This window comes from Tenrec ecaudatus, chromosome 16 (genome assembly GCF_050624435.1).
Source record: "Tenrec ecaudatus isolate mTenEca1 chromosome 16, mTenEca1.hap1, whole genome shotgun sequence".
NCBI classification, from domain to species: domain Eukaryota; kingdom Metazoa; phylum Chordata; class Mammalia; order Afrosoricida; family Tenrecidae; genus Tenrec; species Tenrec ecaudatus.
This window is the reverse complement of record NC_134545.1, coordinates 20,782,347-20,800,570: the sequence shown is the minus strand read 5'-3', so window position 1 is coordinate 20,800,570 and position 18,224 is coordinate 20,782,347. Positions and strand designations below refer to the sequence as shown.

Sequence of the window (18,224 nt, the reverse complement as noted above, 5' to 3'; positions counted from 1 at the left end):
CACAAGGATTTTTCGGGGAAGCTGGGCCCCTCAGCGTGTGATCCCAAGGAAGGGACAAGCCTGCCGGGGTGCAGCACAGCATGGATGAAACACACAACTTTCCTCTAGTTCTTTAATGCTCCCCCCCCCCCACTATCATGACCCCAGTTCTACCCTACAAATCCGGCTAGACCTGAGCATGTACAGATAAGAGCTCTTGATACACGGAATCCAGGACAGATAAACCCCTCAGGAGCAGTAATGGGAGTTGCGATACCATGAGGGTGGGAGGAAAAGGGGGAACTGATCACAATGATCAGCATATAACACTCCCCCCAGGGGAATGAACAACAGAAACATGGATGAAGGGAGACAGCAGTCGGTGTAAGACACGAAAAAAAAAATTTTATAAATTATCAAGGGCTCATGAGGGAGAGTGGGAAAAAAAATGAGAAGCTGATACCAAGGGCTCAAGTAGAAAGAAACTGTTTTGAGAATGATGATGGCAACAAATGTACAAATGTGCTTGACACAATGGATGGATGGATTGTGATAAGAGCTTTATGAGCCCCTAATAAAATGATTAAAAATGTTAATTAAAAAAACAATGATGGCAACATATGTACAAATATTCTTGACACAATGGATGGATGGATTGTGATAAGAGCTGTATGAGGCCCGAATAAAATGATTTTAAAAATTTAATTAAAAAATGATGATGGCGATATATGTACAAATGTGCTAGATACAATTGATGTATATACATTGTTATAAGAACTGTTTAAGAGCCCCCAATAAAATTATTTATATATATATTTTTAAAAGACTGCCACCCAGGGACGGGCTGTCTCAGTAGAGGGGGCCACCCACTGGTGACCTCCTGGGAAGTATGGGTCCCCTGGGGTGACACCAAGAAAGACATGTGTTCTTCCCACAAGCCTGGCATCACTGCGGAAGAAAGGCCGGCAATCTCTTTCCCTTGAGATTCAAGCCCAGCCCCCCAAAGCTCGTCCAGCACTGACTCCCAGTGACCCCCCCAAGACGGGGCACAATTGCCTCCTGGGGGATCTGAGGCTGGAAAGCCAGTGTCTTCTGATTCTCTTCCACAACACTTTTGTTGCTCCCTCCTATACATGTCTTTTTAAAAGCTGGTGGGGATGTTCCAGTCTCTTTTTATTAAATTCTGTTTTTCCACAAACTTTTCATCGTAGCCCCTTTTATCTATGTAAACCCATCTGCAGCAGCTTCACAGAGCTGGTGGGAAGTTTCCGTTACTCTTTAATGCCATTTCCCCAGCCTCTGCACACCTACGCGGTCCCCCCACAAACACTGGTTCAGAGTGCCATTTCCTCTCGGGGCAGGTGGGAGGGGTGTGGCGGAGGATGTCAACCCCTCGGGCCCAGGCGAGTGGCAGAAACACTGGGCCTGGCAAGGGGTTTTCTGCTTCCAATGGCGATGTGCTGACAACCAAGCTCACCAGACAGTTCCCAGCAGTGCCCCTCAGAGACACGCGTTCCCGCCCTCACTCTGTGCTGGCTGGTATCACCAGGGGTGCCAACGGCCAACTCTTCACAAGGCCGTGTGAGCCTTTCACTTGAGGAACTCTGGGGGACTCAAACCCCTAAACCTCTGGCTAGCAATTGAGCGTGTTCACTGATGGCACCGTCTGGGAGCTTCCAGGTGGTGGTAGAGGCTACGAGCCACGCTGCGAACCTCAAGGTCGGCAGTTCGAATCCACCGTGAAGGAAGCTGGAAGCTGCTCCGTGAGAGAAAGAGTTCACAGTCTTGGAAACGCACAGGGGCAGTTCCGCGTCAGAACCGCCTCGATGGCGGTGGGTTGGGGTTTTTTGTGTAGTTTAGGGAGCTCTCCTCCCTGTTGTTCCTAGTGCTTCCTCCCTCCCCCTCCCCTTCGCTCCCCCACCCTCACCCCCACCCCCCGGCCTAGGTCACAAAGTCAGGCCCTGTGCTCAGCCTTGCAGGCCCTGGTGAAGCATGTCACAGGGCAGTTAGAAAAACCTCACCCTCAGGACCCTGGGCCCTAAGGTTGTGCCCACCTCCCACCCAGTGCCATCAAGTACACGCTGACTCACAGTGACCCCACAGGGCAGGGGACAGCTGCCCCTGGGGGGTTTCCCAGACTGGTAACTCTTTATGGGAGTAGGAAGCCTGATCTTTCTCCCCTAAAATTGTGCCCTTAATAATGCTCACAGTCTGCACCCCCTGCTGTCAAGTCAGTGCTGCTGGCTAGCCATGCTACAGGACAGGGTAGCACTGACCACCGGGCTTCCCAGGCTGCAGGCCTTCGCAGGAGCAGGCACCGCTTCCTCCTCTCTCAGAGCTCGGAATCGTTCTGGTGAGAGCCCAGTACTTAACCCAGTGCTCCACCAGGGCCCCACCCACTGCTGTGGAGTCAGGGCCCCACCCCTGGCAATCCTCTAGGGCAGAGTAGACCAGCTCCCTGGGGTTGTTGAGAGGTCAGTGGTCACGGGAGCAGACTGCCTCATCTGTCTCCAAGAAGGGGCTGGTGGGTTTGGACCGCAGACCTTGCAGTGAGCCGGTCCGTACTTAACCAGCAGTGCCCACGGCTCCTGGTTCAGTGAGAAGGTGTCAACAGCTGCCTCACTACAGACAAGTGGACAGCAGCTGGAGGCAACAGCAGCCCGTGGGGGCCGGGCTGGCCTCTGGGAGGAGGCACCAGCTATTTTAAGGAGGCCGGCAGGGAAGCAGGCACTCACACCAAAGTCTCTTGCTGGCCATCAATTCTCAGCTTTCAGAATGGGAGGGGACACACACACACACACACACACACACACACGAAAGCCCCAGGGAGCCAAACCTCCCTTCTCTCCATCTCCTTCCAAATCTTCCTCTCCAGCTGCTGGCAGGGCTTCCTGTTTACACAGTGCCCTGATGTCAATGGATGGGGGCGGGGAGACCCAGAGTCCCACCACCCAGGCCTTCTGCAGCAAGATGGCGCGGGGCCACCCCCTCTTTAATCAATTCGGGCTTAGCCTCCAGATTCAGATGGTGTGGCTGCAGGTGAGGGGTCCCCAGGACCACAAACCCACTCCAGCCCAGGGTCATTCCGACTCAGAGCAGTCCTTCGGTCTTCACGGGAGCAGACAGCCTCATCTTTCTCCCACAGAGAGCCTGGTGGCTTTGAACTGCTGACCTTGTGGTTAACAGCCCAGTGCTTAGCCCCCAGTGCCACCAGGGCTCCTGAGAGTCCTACAAACTGACTCCATATCATAGCGACCCTGTGGGGTAGAGTGGAACTGTGCCCGTAGGATTTCCGTGGATGTCAGTTTTTCTGGGGGCAGACAGCCTCATCGTTTTCCTACGGGGGAGCTGGTGGGTTTGAACTGCTGACCTTGTGGTTAGCAGCCGAGTACTTTGACCAGTGTGCTGGGCCTTGCCGGATGAGTTTCCCAGGCCCAAGACAGGGCAGAAATTGAATTGTGGAGGGCCGGCCTGGCAGGAACCCCTCGGGAGAAAGATGGGCCTTTCTACCCACAGACAGAGTGACCCACAGGGGTAGTTCTACGCTGTCCTGCAGGGTCGCCGTGAGTCAGGATCCGCAGTTAAGTTTGGTTTTTTGTATTTGCCGGGGACCAGGAGGAGTCCTGACAGGGTGATACTTGGGTCGCTAACTGCAAGGTGGGCAGGTCCTTAAATCCCTTAAAGAGTTATGGCTTCCGAAATCTTATTCCACAGTCCCTCCTTGTCATCGAGTGGATTCCCACGCAGAGCGATCCTACAGGACAGAGTCAAGCCACCCCTTTGGGTCACCCAGAGATGAGCAGAAAACCATAAGATAGGAAAGGGGGCAGCAGGGGTGGGGTGGTGGGGCTTCAAAAAGTTCGAGGAAAAATGGGATTCAAAGACAATGGGAGTTTTCCCAGGAACCTTCCAAGCCCCCTCCTAGCTCAGCTGGTTTAAAAACACAGAGTCCCCAGCAGCAGCGGAGAAGACCGGGGGCACCCCCATCCCACGCTCTCCCACATACCCTCCGAGAGGGGTCCCTGCACATAGGGAAGGGGGTGGGGGCATGGGAAGGAAGCAGTGCCTTGCTCAGACCCTCTCGCCCCAAAAGAAGGCTGGAAACTCATTCTCTAGAGGGTGCTTCATGTTGGGTCACGGCTGTGGGTGGCTGGAGGGGAGGAGACACTGAGAAAGAAGGTCTGAGAACCCAGCGGTCCCCTGGGGCCCCCGTCTGCCTCCTTCTTGGCAGGCGATTAGAAAGCTCTTCTCTGGGGACCCAGCCGCCTGGGAGGAAGGGCCTGAAGCTGCCAGCAGCCTGGGTCACACAGCAAACAGCAGGTAAGAAAGAACTCCAGGAGACGAGCCCTCCCTGGGCCCCGAGCCTACAACCAGTTTTTCAGTTTCTTGTTGGGAAAATAGATGAGGTGAAAGCAAAAAGGAAACCTTTAGGGGGCAGAAAACAGCCACCGGGGGAGCTGGTGTTTCTCCACACCCACAGCCTCCAGCTGGGGGCCCCAGGTGCTCTTCTGAGGCCCTGCGGTACCATCCCTCTAACTCTAACTCTTCCCAAGGAACTGAGAGATCTGTGTCTGTGCCCGTGTCCAGAGGGCAGGCTGGGCGTCCTTGGGGCATGTGAATCATGACCCTTCCCAGTGTTCTTTGGGTTGGGGGAACAAGAAGCAGGGGGCAGGGGCAGGAGGAGCTACGCTAGTACCCTGAGCTGGAGGAACCACGTGGAGACCCCAGCCAGCACTGAAATGCTTACACCACCACTGGATCCACAAGCCTTCCCACCTACTGGCCTGTGATCTTCCTGAGCTCAGCATTATTGCATGGCTGTGCGACTCCAAGGAGGAATTTATAGACTGGTATCGGTCCGATGGGCTAAGATTGGACTTAGGACTTGATCTGTAGTATCGGTCCTATGGGCAAAGATTGGACTTATGGACTTGATCTGTAGTATCGGACCTATGGGCAAAGATTGGACTTATGGACTTGATCTGTAGTATCGGACCTATGGGCAAAGATTGGACTTATGGACTTGATCTGTAGTATCGGACCTATGGGCAAAGATTGGACTTATGGACTTGATCTGTAGTATCGGACCTATGGGCAAAGATTGGACTTATGGACTTGATCTGTAGTATCGGACCTATGGGCAAAGATTGGACTTATGGACTTGATCTGTAGTATCGGACCTATGGGCAAAGATTGGACTTATGGACTTGATCTGTAGTATCGGACCTATGGGCAAAGATTGGACTTATGGACTTGATCTGTAGTATCGGACCTATGGGCAAAGATTGGACTTATGGACTTGATCTGTAGTATCGGACCTATGGGCAAAGATTGGACTTATGGACTTGATCTGTAGTATCGGACCTATGGGCAAAGATTGGACTTATGGACTTGATATGTAGTATCGGACCTATGGGCAAAGATTGGACTTATGGACTTGATCTGGACTGGACTGGGATGTTTCCTTGTATATAAAGTTCTTTCTTATACACACATGAGTGTCTATGAATTTGATTCTCAGTCCACCGCACTGACACACTGGCCCAGCAGACCCCTCGCAGACCATTGTTTTGATGAGCCTGCTCTGGATGAACGTACCCTAACGAGCCCAAGATAAGAGTATTCCCGAGAGGATTGGTCTGCAGTCACCATGGACGGCAGGGACATGTCTAAACAGAACTTTGTTTGAAAGAGGCCCGTGTACTCGTATGAGCGGGAATCCCAGTAGCCAATACTTCTTCATGGACCCTCGCCTAAACAGGAGAGAGCGGGAGAGCCAAAGCCACGGCACTGAGGTGATTCTAATGCAGAATGATCCCACAGACAGACGCTTCACCCCAGAGAAACTCAGGGCCGAGATCAAGGGACTCTGCCCAAGGGGACTCTGCCCATCTCCAAAGACTGGAGATGCACCCAGATTCTGCCCTATGGCCATCGACCTTGAACCCTAGCTGTAAGGACCTTTGCTAAGGACCAGTCACTGTTCCCACCTTCGTTCACCCTGTCCTCCTCTCCCCCGATGCCCACATTCCACATGTTAAAGGATGGAAATCCAGTCTTGGTTATTGGACCTCCAAAGAGCCCCAGAGGCACTGTGGGTTACACAATGGTCTGCTCTCCCAGAGGTTGGCAGTTTGAACCCACCAGGTGCTCTGAAGGAGCAAGAGGAGGCTGTGTGCTCCTGTCAGGAGCAGTTCAACTCTACCCTACAGAGAGGCTGTTGAGTCGGAAATGAGCCGAGGACAGTGTGGCTGGGGCTGGGATGAGGGGTTTCTCGGTCCACAGCTTGCTTTCTCTGCCCTTATTCTCAAGGACACCCAGGAGCAGCCCTGGGCCAGCACCTACCTCCAACTCACCTGGGCAGCCTCCACCCCTTACCCCACCCCCCCACGGACTCCAGCCTCTGCAAGGCTGGATTTATGCAGGTGGAACTCATGTCAGGTCCAGCCCCAGAATCCTCATCAGCCCCCACAGCTCACGGTGAGTCCCCTCCTGGGGCCCTGGACTTAATAGGATGCCGTGGTCTGGGTGTCCCATCCGGACGTGGCCAGGGAGGGCTGGGCCTGAAAAAGCCTGAACCCGTGGAAGGTGATTACCTCCCAGAGGAGGACAAAGCAAATCTCATTCCCTCAATCGAGAGGGACAGAAGTCCTGCCTGGGGGGGACAGTGGGTTACAAGACCGGCTGCTTTGTACTCCTGTAAAGCGTTACTCTACTCTGTTAGGGGGTCGCTGTGCGTCAGGCATCAGCTCAATGGCAATGGGGAGCCATGGCGGGGTAAACTGAGTTGCAGTGTTCTCAGGAGGAACCCTGGTGGTGCCCAGGGCTAAGCACCAGGCTGCAAACTGGAAAGTCATAGGTTCCGACTCACCAGCCGCTCCCAAGGAGAAACATGAGACTGTCTGTTCCCGAAAAACCCGATGGGCTCAGGAACCTTAAGGAGCAGTTCTGCTCTGTCCAATCGAGTCACTAAGTCAGAATCAGCTCAACCTTTGCCCTGCCCCACTCTCTGAGTCTACACCAATATCTTGGAGTCTTGCCTGTGCCCGGCACCACCAAGACTTTGTGATTAAAAAAAAAAATCTAGATGTGTTTGTGCAACAAGCCAGAGGATTCCTCTGTTCATTTAGAATAAGCGCCCCCACCCCCACCGCAAGATCAGGCCACGATCCAAGAGAGGCACCAACTAAAACTGCACGGAGGAAGCACACTAGCCTGTGTGATCCAAGGATTGTAAACAATAAAATCAAAATCCGAAGGAGGGAATGGCAGCAGAGCTCAGACTGTGAACACCTGGTTTGCAGACGGCTACTGATGACAGTGCAAGCCCCCCAAATCCGTCTGCAGGGTCCACACATGGATTAAGCCTCTGGCAGACGCCCTCTGGTCAAAGTTGAGGGATGTGAATAATCTTGCTATCGGACAGAGAGCATGGCTAAGCCGTTTACAGCAGATGTAGCTATCATGTTATCTCCCCCGGGACCCGTTTTCATGTTGTTTCAGTTTTTAATATTTCCTGGTTTCTTTCTGATTGTGGCTTTTCTCTGTTTTGTCTAGTCGTTGTTCTTTGGTTTGTTTTGTGAGGTTCGTCCGCTTGCTGTGTGTGTTTTATAGGAGTGTCTGTATATGAAATCCAGGGTAGGTAAGTCTTTAGTGACAGTAACTGGATTAATAATTACCAGGGGCCTGGCAGGGGAGGTTGGGGTGCAGAACGGGGAGCTAACAACGAGTAGGACAAAGAAGAACATGTCCTGAAATCGATTGTGGCAGCAATGATTCCACGACTCTTCTTAATGTGACCGAACTATTACATTGCATGATGTGACATAGATGTCAATAAAACTATTTTTTTTCAAAAAGAAAAAGACCAGGTCCTGGAGATGTTGAGGGCAGACTTGGCCCAGAGAGTAGATTCAGACCATGTGTGTGTGGCGGGGGGCGGTTACAGGCTGGGGAGGGCCCTGAAGTGGCAGACAGAGAGCCATTTCTAGCAGTCAGAAAAGGGAGGAAATATTTTTGAAACTGGTCAAGGTGAAGAAAAGATGGGGAAAGAGGAAGGGTCTTGGTGAAGCTTGTGGGCAGAGGGCTGCACCAGAGAAGGAACCTTCTCCCTGGATGTCTGGAAGCTACGGCGAGTGACGCGTGCTGGGGGCCGAGAAGAGACTTACTCCAAGCTTCCTGGAAACAGATGATGTTGACCTTGCACATGGCGGCCACCTCGGCGATGGCCTCGATGCGGCGGTGCAGGGCGGAGACCTGACAAAGCAGAGGGAGGGGGGTGCTCAGTTGAGAGCCACTAGGCAGCCCACCAGCCGCCCCCCACCCCACCCCCAGGGGAGAAAGATGAGGCTGTCTGCCTCCGTAAAGGCAGACACTCTCAGAAGCCCACAGGGACAGTTAGTTATACTTTGTCCTGTAGGGCCGCTGTGAGTTCGAGTCAAGTCAACAGCTGTGGGTTTCATTTTTTTTAGGTTTTAGCACTACCGGTAAGGCCATTTCCAGAGGCAACAATAGGCTCCCCCATAGCAATGTTGGCGAGGATGGAGCAGGACTGGGCCGCGCTTGGTTCTGTTATGCATGGGGTCACTGGGCGTTGGTACTGACTGGAAGGCCCCTGTGATGGTTGGATGATTTTAGGTCAACTAGACACTCCTGGCTAGGGGCGGAGTCAAGCCTGTCAATCAAGTGATAATCTGATGAAACTTCCTTGAGGGGCGTGGCCTTTTGTATAAGAGGGAGGGGCTCTAGGAACCACCTTGCTCTCTGCCCCTCAGCCTTCCTGCATGTTGGGACTCTGCTGGCCTCAAGGGGTGGGCCGCGAGATCCTGAGAGCTGCCTGTGCCCTGCCATGCCCATGAGACGCTTCACCCACTGGCCTGCGATCTTCCTGCTTCTCCATTCTGCAGCTCCCGCCAGGCTGCGTGAGTCTGAAGAGGGACTTGGGGACTAGCATCAGACTTATGGACTGGAGTTGGACTGAGATGAGGTGCCTTCTTTTGATATAAGATTACTTGTTGGACAGAAAGGTGGGTGAAGGGAGACAATGGACAGTGTTAGATACGAAATAAAAATAACAATATATAATTGATCAAGGATACACGAGGGAGGGAGGGAGGGGCCAAAGAGGAGCTGGCTCAAGTAGAAAATGTTTCGGAAACAATATGGCAGCATATGTACAAATATGCTTGATACAATTGAAATATGCTTGATACAATTGAAATATGCTTGATACTATTGATATATGGAACCTTATAAGGGCTGTAAGAGCCCCCAATAACATGATTTAAAAAAATAAAAAGATGACTTGTTGGTATAAAGCTCTTTGTTCTGTGTTTATGACAGGAGCTCCTATGGTGTAGGAGCTACACATTGGGCTGCGATCCAAAAGGTCCAAAGTTTGAAACCACCAGCTGCTCCATCTACTCCCCTCAAGAGTGCAAGGCTCAGCGACCCACAGGGGCAGGTCTGCCCTGTCCTAGAGGGTGGCTGTGAGTCAGCATCGACTTGACGGCAGTGGGTTTGGGTTCTCAGTTTTGCTTATTCCTCCACCTAGGCAGCTGAAACACACTCACACATGAAGAACTGGCAGATCTTCGGGAGCTCTGGTTTGCAGCTAGCCATACGCTCAGCGGTTAGAACCCACCAGCCACTCCTTGGGAGAAAGAGGAGACTGTCTGCTCTGGTAAAGGTGTAGAAGTCCCAGAAGCCCAAGGGGGCAGCTCTACCCTGTCCTATCGCATTGACAAATGGCAGTGAGTCACTGAGTTCTGTCAGGTCGCAGTTGCCGGTTGTACCCCAGGCGTCCCTCAGCTGCCTCGTCCAGAGCTTGTGACTGTGAGAGACACAACCACACCAGGGTCATCAGCGACCCGGTGGGAGATCCTGGCAGAGCCCCTGCACCAAGCTCCAGCTGCTATGTAGCAAACAGAACTTCTGATCATGGTCTGGAGGGCCCGCTGGGGAGGATGGAGCAGGGCAGGCTGGCCTGGGCAGAGGCGGTGGTCTAGGCCTGGAGCGGGCATACCCACACACCTGGTCAGCCACGGGGGCATCGGTGGGGAGGGGCGTCCGGTTCTGCACCAGCCCCACTCGCACTCTGCGAGGCCCCCTCAGCTGTTCGGGGGCCGCCTCAAAGGCGTAGCCTTGCAGCTCGAAGTCCCCAGCTGCGGCCGCGTCCAGCGCCTCCAGGGGCAGCTCCAGTTTCCTAGGAAGGAGAGAAGGGAGGAGAGGCGGATGAGGGCAGCGGCGTTTCCAGCCACCCTGTCCCTCCTTCACCCCATGCAGCGAAGAGGTCAGGGGCCGGGGGGATCATGGAGGCGGGTTCTCCAGGGGGACCACCAGAGCAGCCGTGTCAGGGGGCAGACTGACCCCGGGACATGGACTGAGCTGTGACTAGGGAGGGGGCAGGCCGTGGGGCCAGAGGGCCTGTGGGGATTGAGGATCATGTGACTTTGGGGTACCAGGGTGGGGAGTGCTATGGCCATTTCCCACTAGGACTTTATCTCAGAGGCACCCTGTACCCATGCCTGTCTGATGGTGGCTTGTGTCTAAGTCGTCGGATGGGCAGAGCTCAGGGCTTGCCTGGCCAGGTCATGGGAGCAAAGAACACAAGGGTCACTTACAATACTGCCCAGCGGACTGTCACCATGGATATGCCCCTTCGACGCCCAATGTCCCCAGGACAAGGGCCCTGGGATGGGGGGGGGGGGTGTTATGAAATCTCCAGGGAACACATCAGAAGCAACCTGACAGCCGAGAGCTAATAATAACCCCCTCCCCTCCCACTTTACATCACTCTCAAAGACGTTCTCTTCAAAATCATAGTCCTGTCAACCCTGCTCCCAGCCGCCCCCTGACAGCTCCTGGCTGCACCCCGCCCCTGACAACTAGCCCGCCTGCCATGCGCACCCAGGGCCCGTTGCCAACAGGGGCGGGGCTGACTCTCAGCCAGCCAGCACCCCTCTGGACGACGGGTGGGGCGCCCCGAGTTGGTTTCAGGTAACTCTAATGGCTCGCTCAGGCAGATCCTAGGAAGAGAGAGGGGCTGGTGGCTACTCCCTCCAGAGCTGAGCCTATGGCAGAGGGCCCAGTTCCCTGGGAGGGCGTTCTGGGGGGGCCTGTCCCCCTTGGCCATCCAGGAGGCTGTAACCATCCTCCTTGCTGTCCCTGAAGTCCTCTGTCCACTCTCCTGATTGTATCACTCCAAGAGCTGTCCCCGCCCCTCTCCCCAGGTTCCTTGCAGACCAGAGTGCCTTCTGCTCCCTGGGCCATCACCCCCCCAACCCCCCACAGATCACCAGGCCTTTCTGCCCAGCCACTTCTTGGAGGACTCAAACCTCAAACCTCTAGGTCAGCAGCCCAGTGAGCCATCCTGTTTCCCACCTCGGAGGGTCCCACACCCTGTCTGCCCAGTCAGCCTGCAGGATGCCATTTTCAACACAAAGGTAGCAGGGGGGTGCCCACCTAAGGGGCCACTCTCAGGAGACCCAAAGGACAACTCTGGGTCGGAGACAATGTCCAGGAGGCAGGAAGGGGCCGGCTGCTGTTGCCTGGTGCTGTGGAGTTGGTTCTGACCCACAGCACCCCCATGCACAACAGGACAAAGCACCTCCTGGTCCTCCACCCTCCTCACATTCGTTCCCCTGCCTGGGCCCATTGTTGCAGCCCCTGGGGCCATCCATGTTGTCCAGGGCTTCCTCTCTCTTGCTGCCCCTCTATTTGACCAAGCACGATGTCCTTCTCCAGGGATTGGACTCTCCTGACAGCACATCCCAAGCATGTGAGACGAAGTCTGGCCATCCTCGCCTCGAAGTGACCCTGCTGGCAATTGAAACACCAGGGACAGTGTGTCCAGCAGCATAGTCACACACAAGTCACACAGGACGACAACCAAACAGACAAGTGGTGGGAGGGGCTGAAAAACCAAGAACCAAACTGGCTGTCACCGAGTCTATGCCAACTCACAGCCACCCTCTGAGATGGTAGAACTGCCCCTGTGGGTTTCTGAGACTGTCACTCTTTACAGAAGCAGAAAGCCTGGTCTTTCTCCTTTGGAGCAGCCGCTGGTTTTGAACTACTGACTGCAAGGTCAGCAGCCCACTGTGTAACCACTATGCCACCAGGCTGGAAAAGACAGACGGATGAGAGCATGGGAGCCTCAGGCTGTGCCCTTGCTCAGCATCCAGTCTCTGTCCCTGCAGGCCTCACTGGACGCAGAGTGAGGCCCAGCTGCCCGGCCCCAGCCCTGGGCACCCCCCAGGAGCCCAGTACTCCATGTCCCATCCCCCTACTTGTATAGCCTCCTCTGCTCCCTTCATGGTCAGGCACCATCAGAGCAGTAAACAATTAACATTAGACTCTGCCTTAAAAGGGACATGTGCACAGGGAGCTGGGGACCAAAGGGGACAAGGGGAGAGGATGAAAAACAAGGACTCCTCTTCAAGGTGCTCCAGCGGTGCTTGTGGGGCTGCTGACCACAGGTGGCTGGTTTGAACCCACTGCCTTCTCCAAGGGAGAAAGATGAGGCTGCCTATTTCTGTACAGATGGACAGCCTCTGAAACTTTAGGGGGCTGTTCTGGTCTGCCCTTACAGGGTTGCTGTCGGAATCCATTAGACAGATGTGGGTTTGTTCCCCACCCCCACCCCCCTACCCCCAGAATTTTTTGTTCTCTCCCTCTCAGGACTGCTCAGGATCTTCTTACCAGGAGAGCGTGTACCCTACCCTTAAAACCAACTCACTCCTCCCCGGAAGCTGAGGCGCTCATTGTTCTACCATATTTTCTTCTGAAGTCCCCAACTCTCAGCAAAAAACAGAGGCGTCTAGCAAGGGGTCCCCTCTGTGGTGGGGGAGAACTCTTGGGAAAGTTTGGGAAGAGCACTACCTCCCAGGGCCAGTTTGCCCACCCCCACCCCCTTGCTGTTGAGAGCCCACCCCCTTGCCATTTGCTGTTGAGAGCAGCCACGTCCATTACAGTCCAGCCTCAAGGTCACTGCCTCAAGGTCCTCTCTGGTCTGCTTGGGGGTGGGGGAGGAGGCAGGGCCAGGCGTCACTCCAGAGAGGACATCGGGAAGCGGGCAGCAAGGCCCCTGTGGCAGGGTCAAGCATAGGAGCCATAGGCGGGTTCGAAGGAAGCAAAGAAACCACGGGACATGTGGCCGTAGCTCCCGTAAAGCCTGGCGGCGTGGGAGACCCCAGGGAGCATTTCATTCCGTTCTGGGGGGTGGCCGTGCCGGGATTGACTCCATGGCCCTGCGCTTTGTTCCTGTGTGTTGGTTGGTGGTTCCCACACTCACTGCCCTGGTGGGGGAGGGGGATGCCGATGCATAGCAGCCCGCTAGGACAGGGCACAGGTGCCCTGGGGCGTTCTGAGACTGTCACTCTGCAGGAAGAGAGAGCCTTGTCCTTCTCCCAAGAAGCTGGTGGTTTCGAACTACCGACCTTGCGGTGAGTAGCCCAGCAGTGAAAGCTTTGCCGCGGTGCTTACATGCTGGGCTGCTCAGCACAGGTGGGCAGTTGGAACCTACTCCAAAGGAGACAGGTGAGGCCGTCTGCTCCCAGAAAGCTGGGTCTTCTCCAGCATTTCCAGTCTGTCCCAGGGGGTGGCTGGGAGTCAGAGTCGGCAGGATGGCAGGGGGCCAGCCTTCGGAGTGGGCAAGGGGTACAGGATGGGGGAGCATCTTTGCCAGACCACCAGGTTGTCAGCTCAAGCCCACCCAAAGGTGCTGCTGTAGAAAGGCCTGGTGGTCTGTCTCCGAACAGTCACAGGGTCACCAGAATCGGAGCGGACTCAAAACTTGGGAGTGGGCACTCGAGGCTGGTCACTCACACAGGGAGAGGGAGGCGGCCAATGGGAAAGAGTGGCTCCTTATGCACCCCCAAGTCCAGTCCCCACCCTCACTCCCACTCAGACAGGTCCTTGCAGGATGGGGTCTGGGAACCCCTGGGAGGAGAGGTGGGTGGTATTGGGGGGGAAGGCAGTGTGTGTATAGGGGTCTTGTAATGGTCATTCTAACCTGGCAGCCCCAGAGCACCCTGGATCCGTGACACTCAGGCCCCTATGCTGTCGGTTCCCCAATTCGGGGTCCCAATGCCACACCTTGGGACTCCCAGACCTTGAAGTCTTCCCTCCGGCCACAACCCCCAGACCTACAGTTGGTGGGCTCAGGACCCCCACCTTACCATTTGCACCCTACCTGGTCTCCTTGCCGTAGAGGATGCGTTTCACCTCCCGTAGCTCTCCAGGTGGCAGGTGTTTTTCTAGGCATTGCTCCAGCGACCCCAATTCAGGCCCGGCCATGCTGCAGTCTGCCAAGCCAGGGCCAGACGTCCAGACCAGAACTGCCCGTACTTTGTCCCCGGACTCAGCAGGACTGAGTAGCTGGACTGCGCATGCGCCCTCAGCCCTGGCGGGGTGGGGTGGGGGGAGTGAGAAGCCCAGATAACTTCGGACACGGTCCCTCCACCAACCACTGCTCGTGGTTGGGATCGGCCCCTGCCTGCACCCCCAGCGGTCCATGCCCTCTCCTCCACAGACCAACACCGCTGCACCTAGGGCACGCCCCCTCAGCAGTTAGGACCGCCCCTTTGGTAGATAGGCTCCGCCCCACCCCGCCCTCCAAGATTCTCAGGGTCTCCCCTCTCTGCGGCTCAAAATGGTATGAGGTCGTCATACGAAACTGGACGTGTTGTCAGGGGAGACCAGTCCCTGGAGAAGGACATCATGCTTGGTCAAGTGGAGGGGCAGTGAAGGAGAGCAAGACCCTCAATGAGACAGGTTGCCGCCGTGGCTGCAACCGTGGGCTCAGGTGAACCTTGTGACCCTGGCCCGGGGCCGGGGAGTGCTCCTTCCGCGGCGCACAGGGTCACCTTTAGGCGGTACTGACCAATGACTCCGCATCTCAGCCACCAACCTCGTGACCCAGGCAGTTATCTGGTCACTCCGGACTTCCGTTAGGAAGAGCTTTGGAAGCCCAGGGGTTAAGCGCTTGGCTGCTGACCCAAAGGTCAGTGGTTTGAACCCGTAGCCGCGCTGTGAAAATGTGCCAATCTACGTCTGTAAAGATTAACAGCCTTGGGAAGCTCCTGAGACAATCCTAATCTGACCTATGGGGGTCGCTATGAGTTGGGTCTCCGTCGACAGTGACAGGTTTGGCTTGGGTTTGGGGCTTAATCCGTGTGATAGGACTACAAAGAGACTTCAAAAGTTGGTGGTGGAAATATGGGACGAAAGCGAATGGAAGTTTCCCACCAACTTTCTAAACACATCCCCCCCTTAACCACTTGCAGGATTGTCTAAAAGTAAGAAAAAGCAAGAATAAAGAAGAGTGTTAATAGTTAGCAGTAGGTGTGGCGGGACCACGCTTTTGAGAGGTTTTATTTAGGCCACTGATTCACAGCTTTAGATAATTATTAACTGACAAGCTTCTAGTATCTGACGGAGCTGTCTTTTCAAGCATGCAAACTTTAATTGAGGGCTTTGGGTGTACTTGGGAAATGCAGAGATGAATAAGACCTGGTACCTGTCTTCCTGGAGGTGAGGTAGAGACAAACTTGCAAATGCCTCACAATACTGCAGATTTAAATAGTCTCCTTGTGGGGGGAGACCTGGTGTCAGTGCAGTGAACAACTGACTTCCTGTGGGCTATTGAAGCACTCATGGTCTGTGACTCCCACTGAACAATTGGGTGGGGCTATGCAAAGAAGGTGTTTGTGGTCCATAAGGGGGATTGGACAATCTGTGAATAATGCAAATAAGGTTTATGGAATCTTTGTGTGGGGGTGGGGTGGGCAGGTGGGTAGAATCATGCCAATAATAGGTGAGGAACCTTGAGAAGAAGATTGGTCAGTTCTGGCATCCCATAGGGCTTAAAAGAAACCAGTCCCACAGGCAGACAGATGATCCAACTGCCACAAAGGAACTGATGAGAGTAGAGCACATCTTTTTTTTGTTGTGTGTGTGTGTTTTTTTAGAGCGCATCTTTTGAATCTGAAGTTCCAGAGCTGAGAACCTCCTATACCCAGGAGACAGGAAATGCTGTAACACCAGAGATGGCTAAGAAGCTGGGCAGCTGAATCAGGAGACCCGCTTTGGGTATTTCCAACCAGTCGATTCTGTGCTGGCCCAGGGAGCGAGAGAGCTGAGCATTTGGTGGAGCAGGATGCCCAAAAGACTGCAGAACTTGCCTATGCAGGGCAGGGGCCAGGGCTGAGAGGAGCCTGTCTTCAGGAGTGTGCAGGGAGAGAGAAGGACTTGCTTGCTGCCCTGGCCAAGAAGCCCTGAGAGAGTGGTTCTGTCCTGAAGAAGGGAGACTTTGCCTACAGGCTTCCTGATCGGGACTCCAAGTTGTAACTTGTTAGGCCCCTCACAACTGTGGCCATTGCAATCGATGATCAAATCTACCAGAGAAGTAGAGAGTGCTGTGAGAGGGATGGCTGGTGTCAGAATTGGTAAAAAGTTGGGCGGGTGAAGGTGTGTCTGACTCCCAACTCATAGGAATCAACTTTGGGCTGATACCGGATACTGATTCTCTCTCCGCTTTGTGAAGTTAGGTGAAGCGATTGGATTTGACCCCTAAGCCATTTTTTTTAAACACCTCGTTCCATTTTAGCAGGAACACTACAGGGTGCAGAGGTGGATGCCCCAAGATCAGTGTGTTAGGGTTCCCTAGAGAAACAGAACCAGGACACTTATGATTGTGTGTGTGTGTGTGTGTGTGTGTGTGTGTGTGTGTAAGTGTATGTTAGTCTACACAGCAGTAGAGAGGGCTCAGGTCAACTCACTTCTGTGGAGCAGTTAATATACTAGAAGTCCTTCAACTCAAGAGGGCTGCTGGGTCCAAGGTCAAGGAAGCAGACAGCTGAGTCTTCCCTAGGGCAATGCAAGCAGTCTGGTCACAGGCAGCACACAGTAGGGCGAGTCACCAACAATCACCAGCTCAGGACCTTAGCAAAGCAGGCCGGATGGGATATTAAACTCAAGCAATGCAAGACGACAGGATCTGCCAGCATCCGCCAGCCTCAAGCTCAAGCGATGTATAAACTAGCAGCGTGGCAAAGCAGGTCTCGAAGGAACCTCAAACTTCAGTGACAAGATCTACGGGTTGGATGTCCCACAGGTAGTGTAGCTCACAAGTTGAGGCAGAGAACTACCTAGCTAAAGCAGCTGCACACTGGTCCGATCACCTGAGAGCAAGAAAGAGGGGGGACAGGGCCTATCGAGTCATTTGTCTATTTGCCCTCTAATCAAACTGTGACCTCATTAATCCCACATGTTCCTATTGGCCAGGTTGGCACAATAAACTTACCTATCACAGTCAGCATGCCAGGTTTATGACTGGAGAGGCAAATGAATCCAAGATGGCAGGTTAGAATGCAGATCATCCATTCAGCAGGCTGCTGGTGACTCCTGGATCAGCAGGCAGTATGGCAGGCAGGTGGCTGAAGTCCAAAGAACTGGAGGTTGATGAGCCAGCTTCAAGATCCAGACCCAACAAGAAGCAAGTAAGAATGTCCAGTGTCCACTTATCTAGGAAGTAGACGACACCCCCAAAGAAATGTCCCTTCAGTTGATTGCATCCGGACTGTGGCCTGAGGAAAGGGGTGTGCTCCCCCCTCATTTCTTACAGCTGATTGGTTGCTCATAGCAGATCCCAGTATGGAGGTGGGCACTTGGTATCCCATAACATCATGGGGATTACTAGGGCTTAACCCCCAGAACACTGAGAATCCGGACTCAGCCAGGTTGACACAAAGCCTGACTATCAGATGGTGATAGTCAAGGACAAGGATGGTGTCATGAAGGTGGGTGACATTTCAGCTGGACCTTGAAGCTGGAATACAAATGAGCATTCCTAGTTAGATTGTGTAATCCAGCGGTGGTAGTTACATAATCTGTTCTTGGCTTGAGATTTAAGAGTGAAGGGGTGGAGTTTAGCTTGTTGATCAGGTCGCAACTTGATGACCTCACTTGGAGTTGCTAAAGAGATAAACAACTTGCTGGAGGCAGGACAGACAGACATTGACTTTGAGACATCCCTGTGGACAAGACACATGGGGCTGCGCTAGAGCCCTGGAGCCGAAGGAGCCACGTGGAGACCTCTGCCAGCGATGAGATGCTTTTACCGCCACTGGATCCACAAGACTTTCCACCCACTGGCCTGTGATCTTCCTGCATTTGACATCCTTGCATGTGTTGCATGAGTCTGAAGAGGAATTATAGATTGGTATCAGATTGGTATCAGGGCT

At 54.1% G+C, this 18,224-nt stretch overlaps 1 protein-coding gene across 1 annotated transcript in view; it reads right to left on the bottom strand.

The window, feature by feature from the left end:
- The window catches only part of UPB1 (beta-ureidopropionase 1), a 30,976-nt gene extending 16,699 nt beyond the window's left edge, over positions 1–14,277 (bottom strand). Inside the window, exons 1-3 of the mRNA XM_075534672.1 lie at positions 14,174–14,277; positions 10,012–10,183; positions 8,148–8,235 (exon numbers count right to left, since the gene is read on the bottom strand). Of these exons, the coding sequence (XP_075390787.1) occupies positions 8,148–8,235; positions 10,012–10,183; positions 14,174–14,277 (364 nt within the window). The remainder of the gene's footprint in view (positions 1–8,147; positions 8,236–10,011; positions 10,184–14,173) is intronic.
- Positions 14,278–18,224: the final 3,947 nt, after the last annotated feature.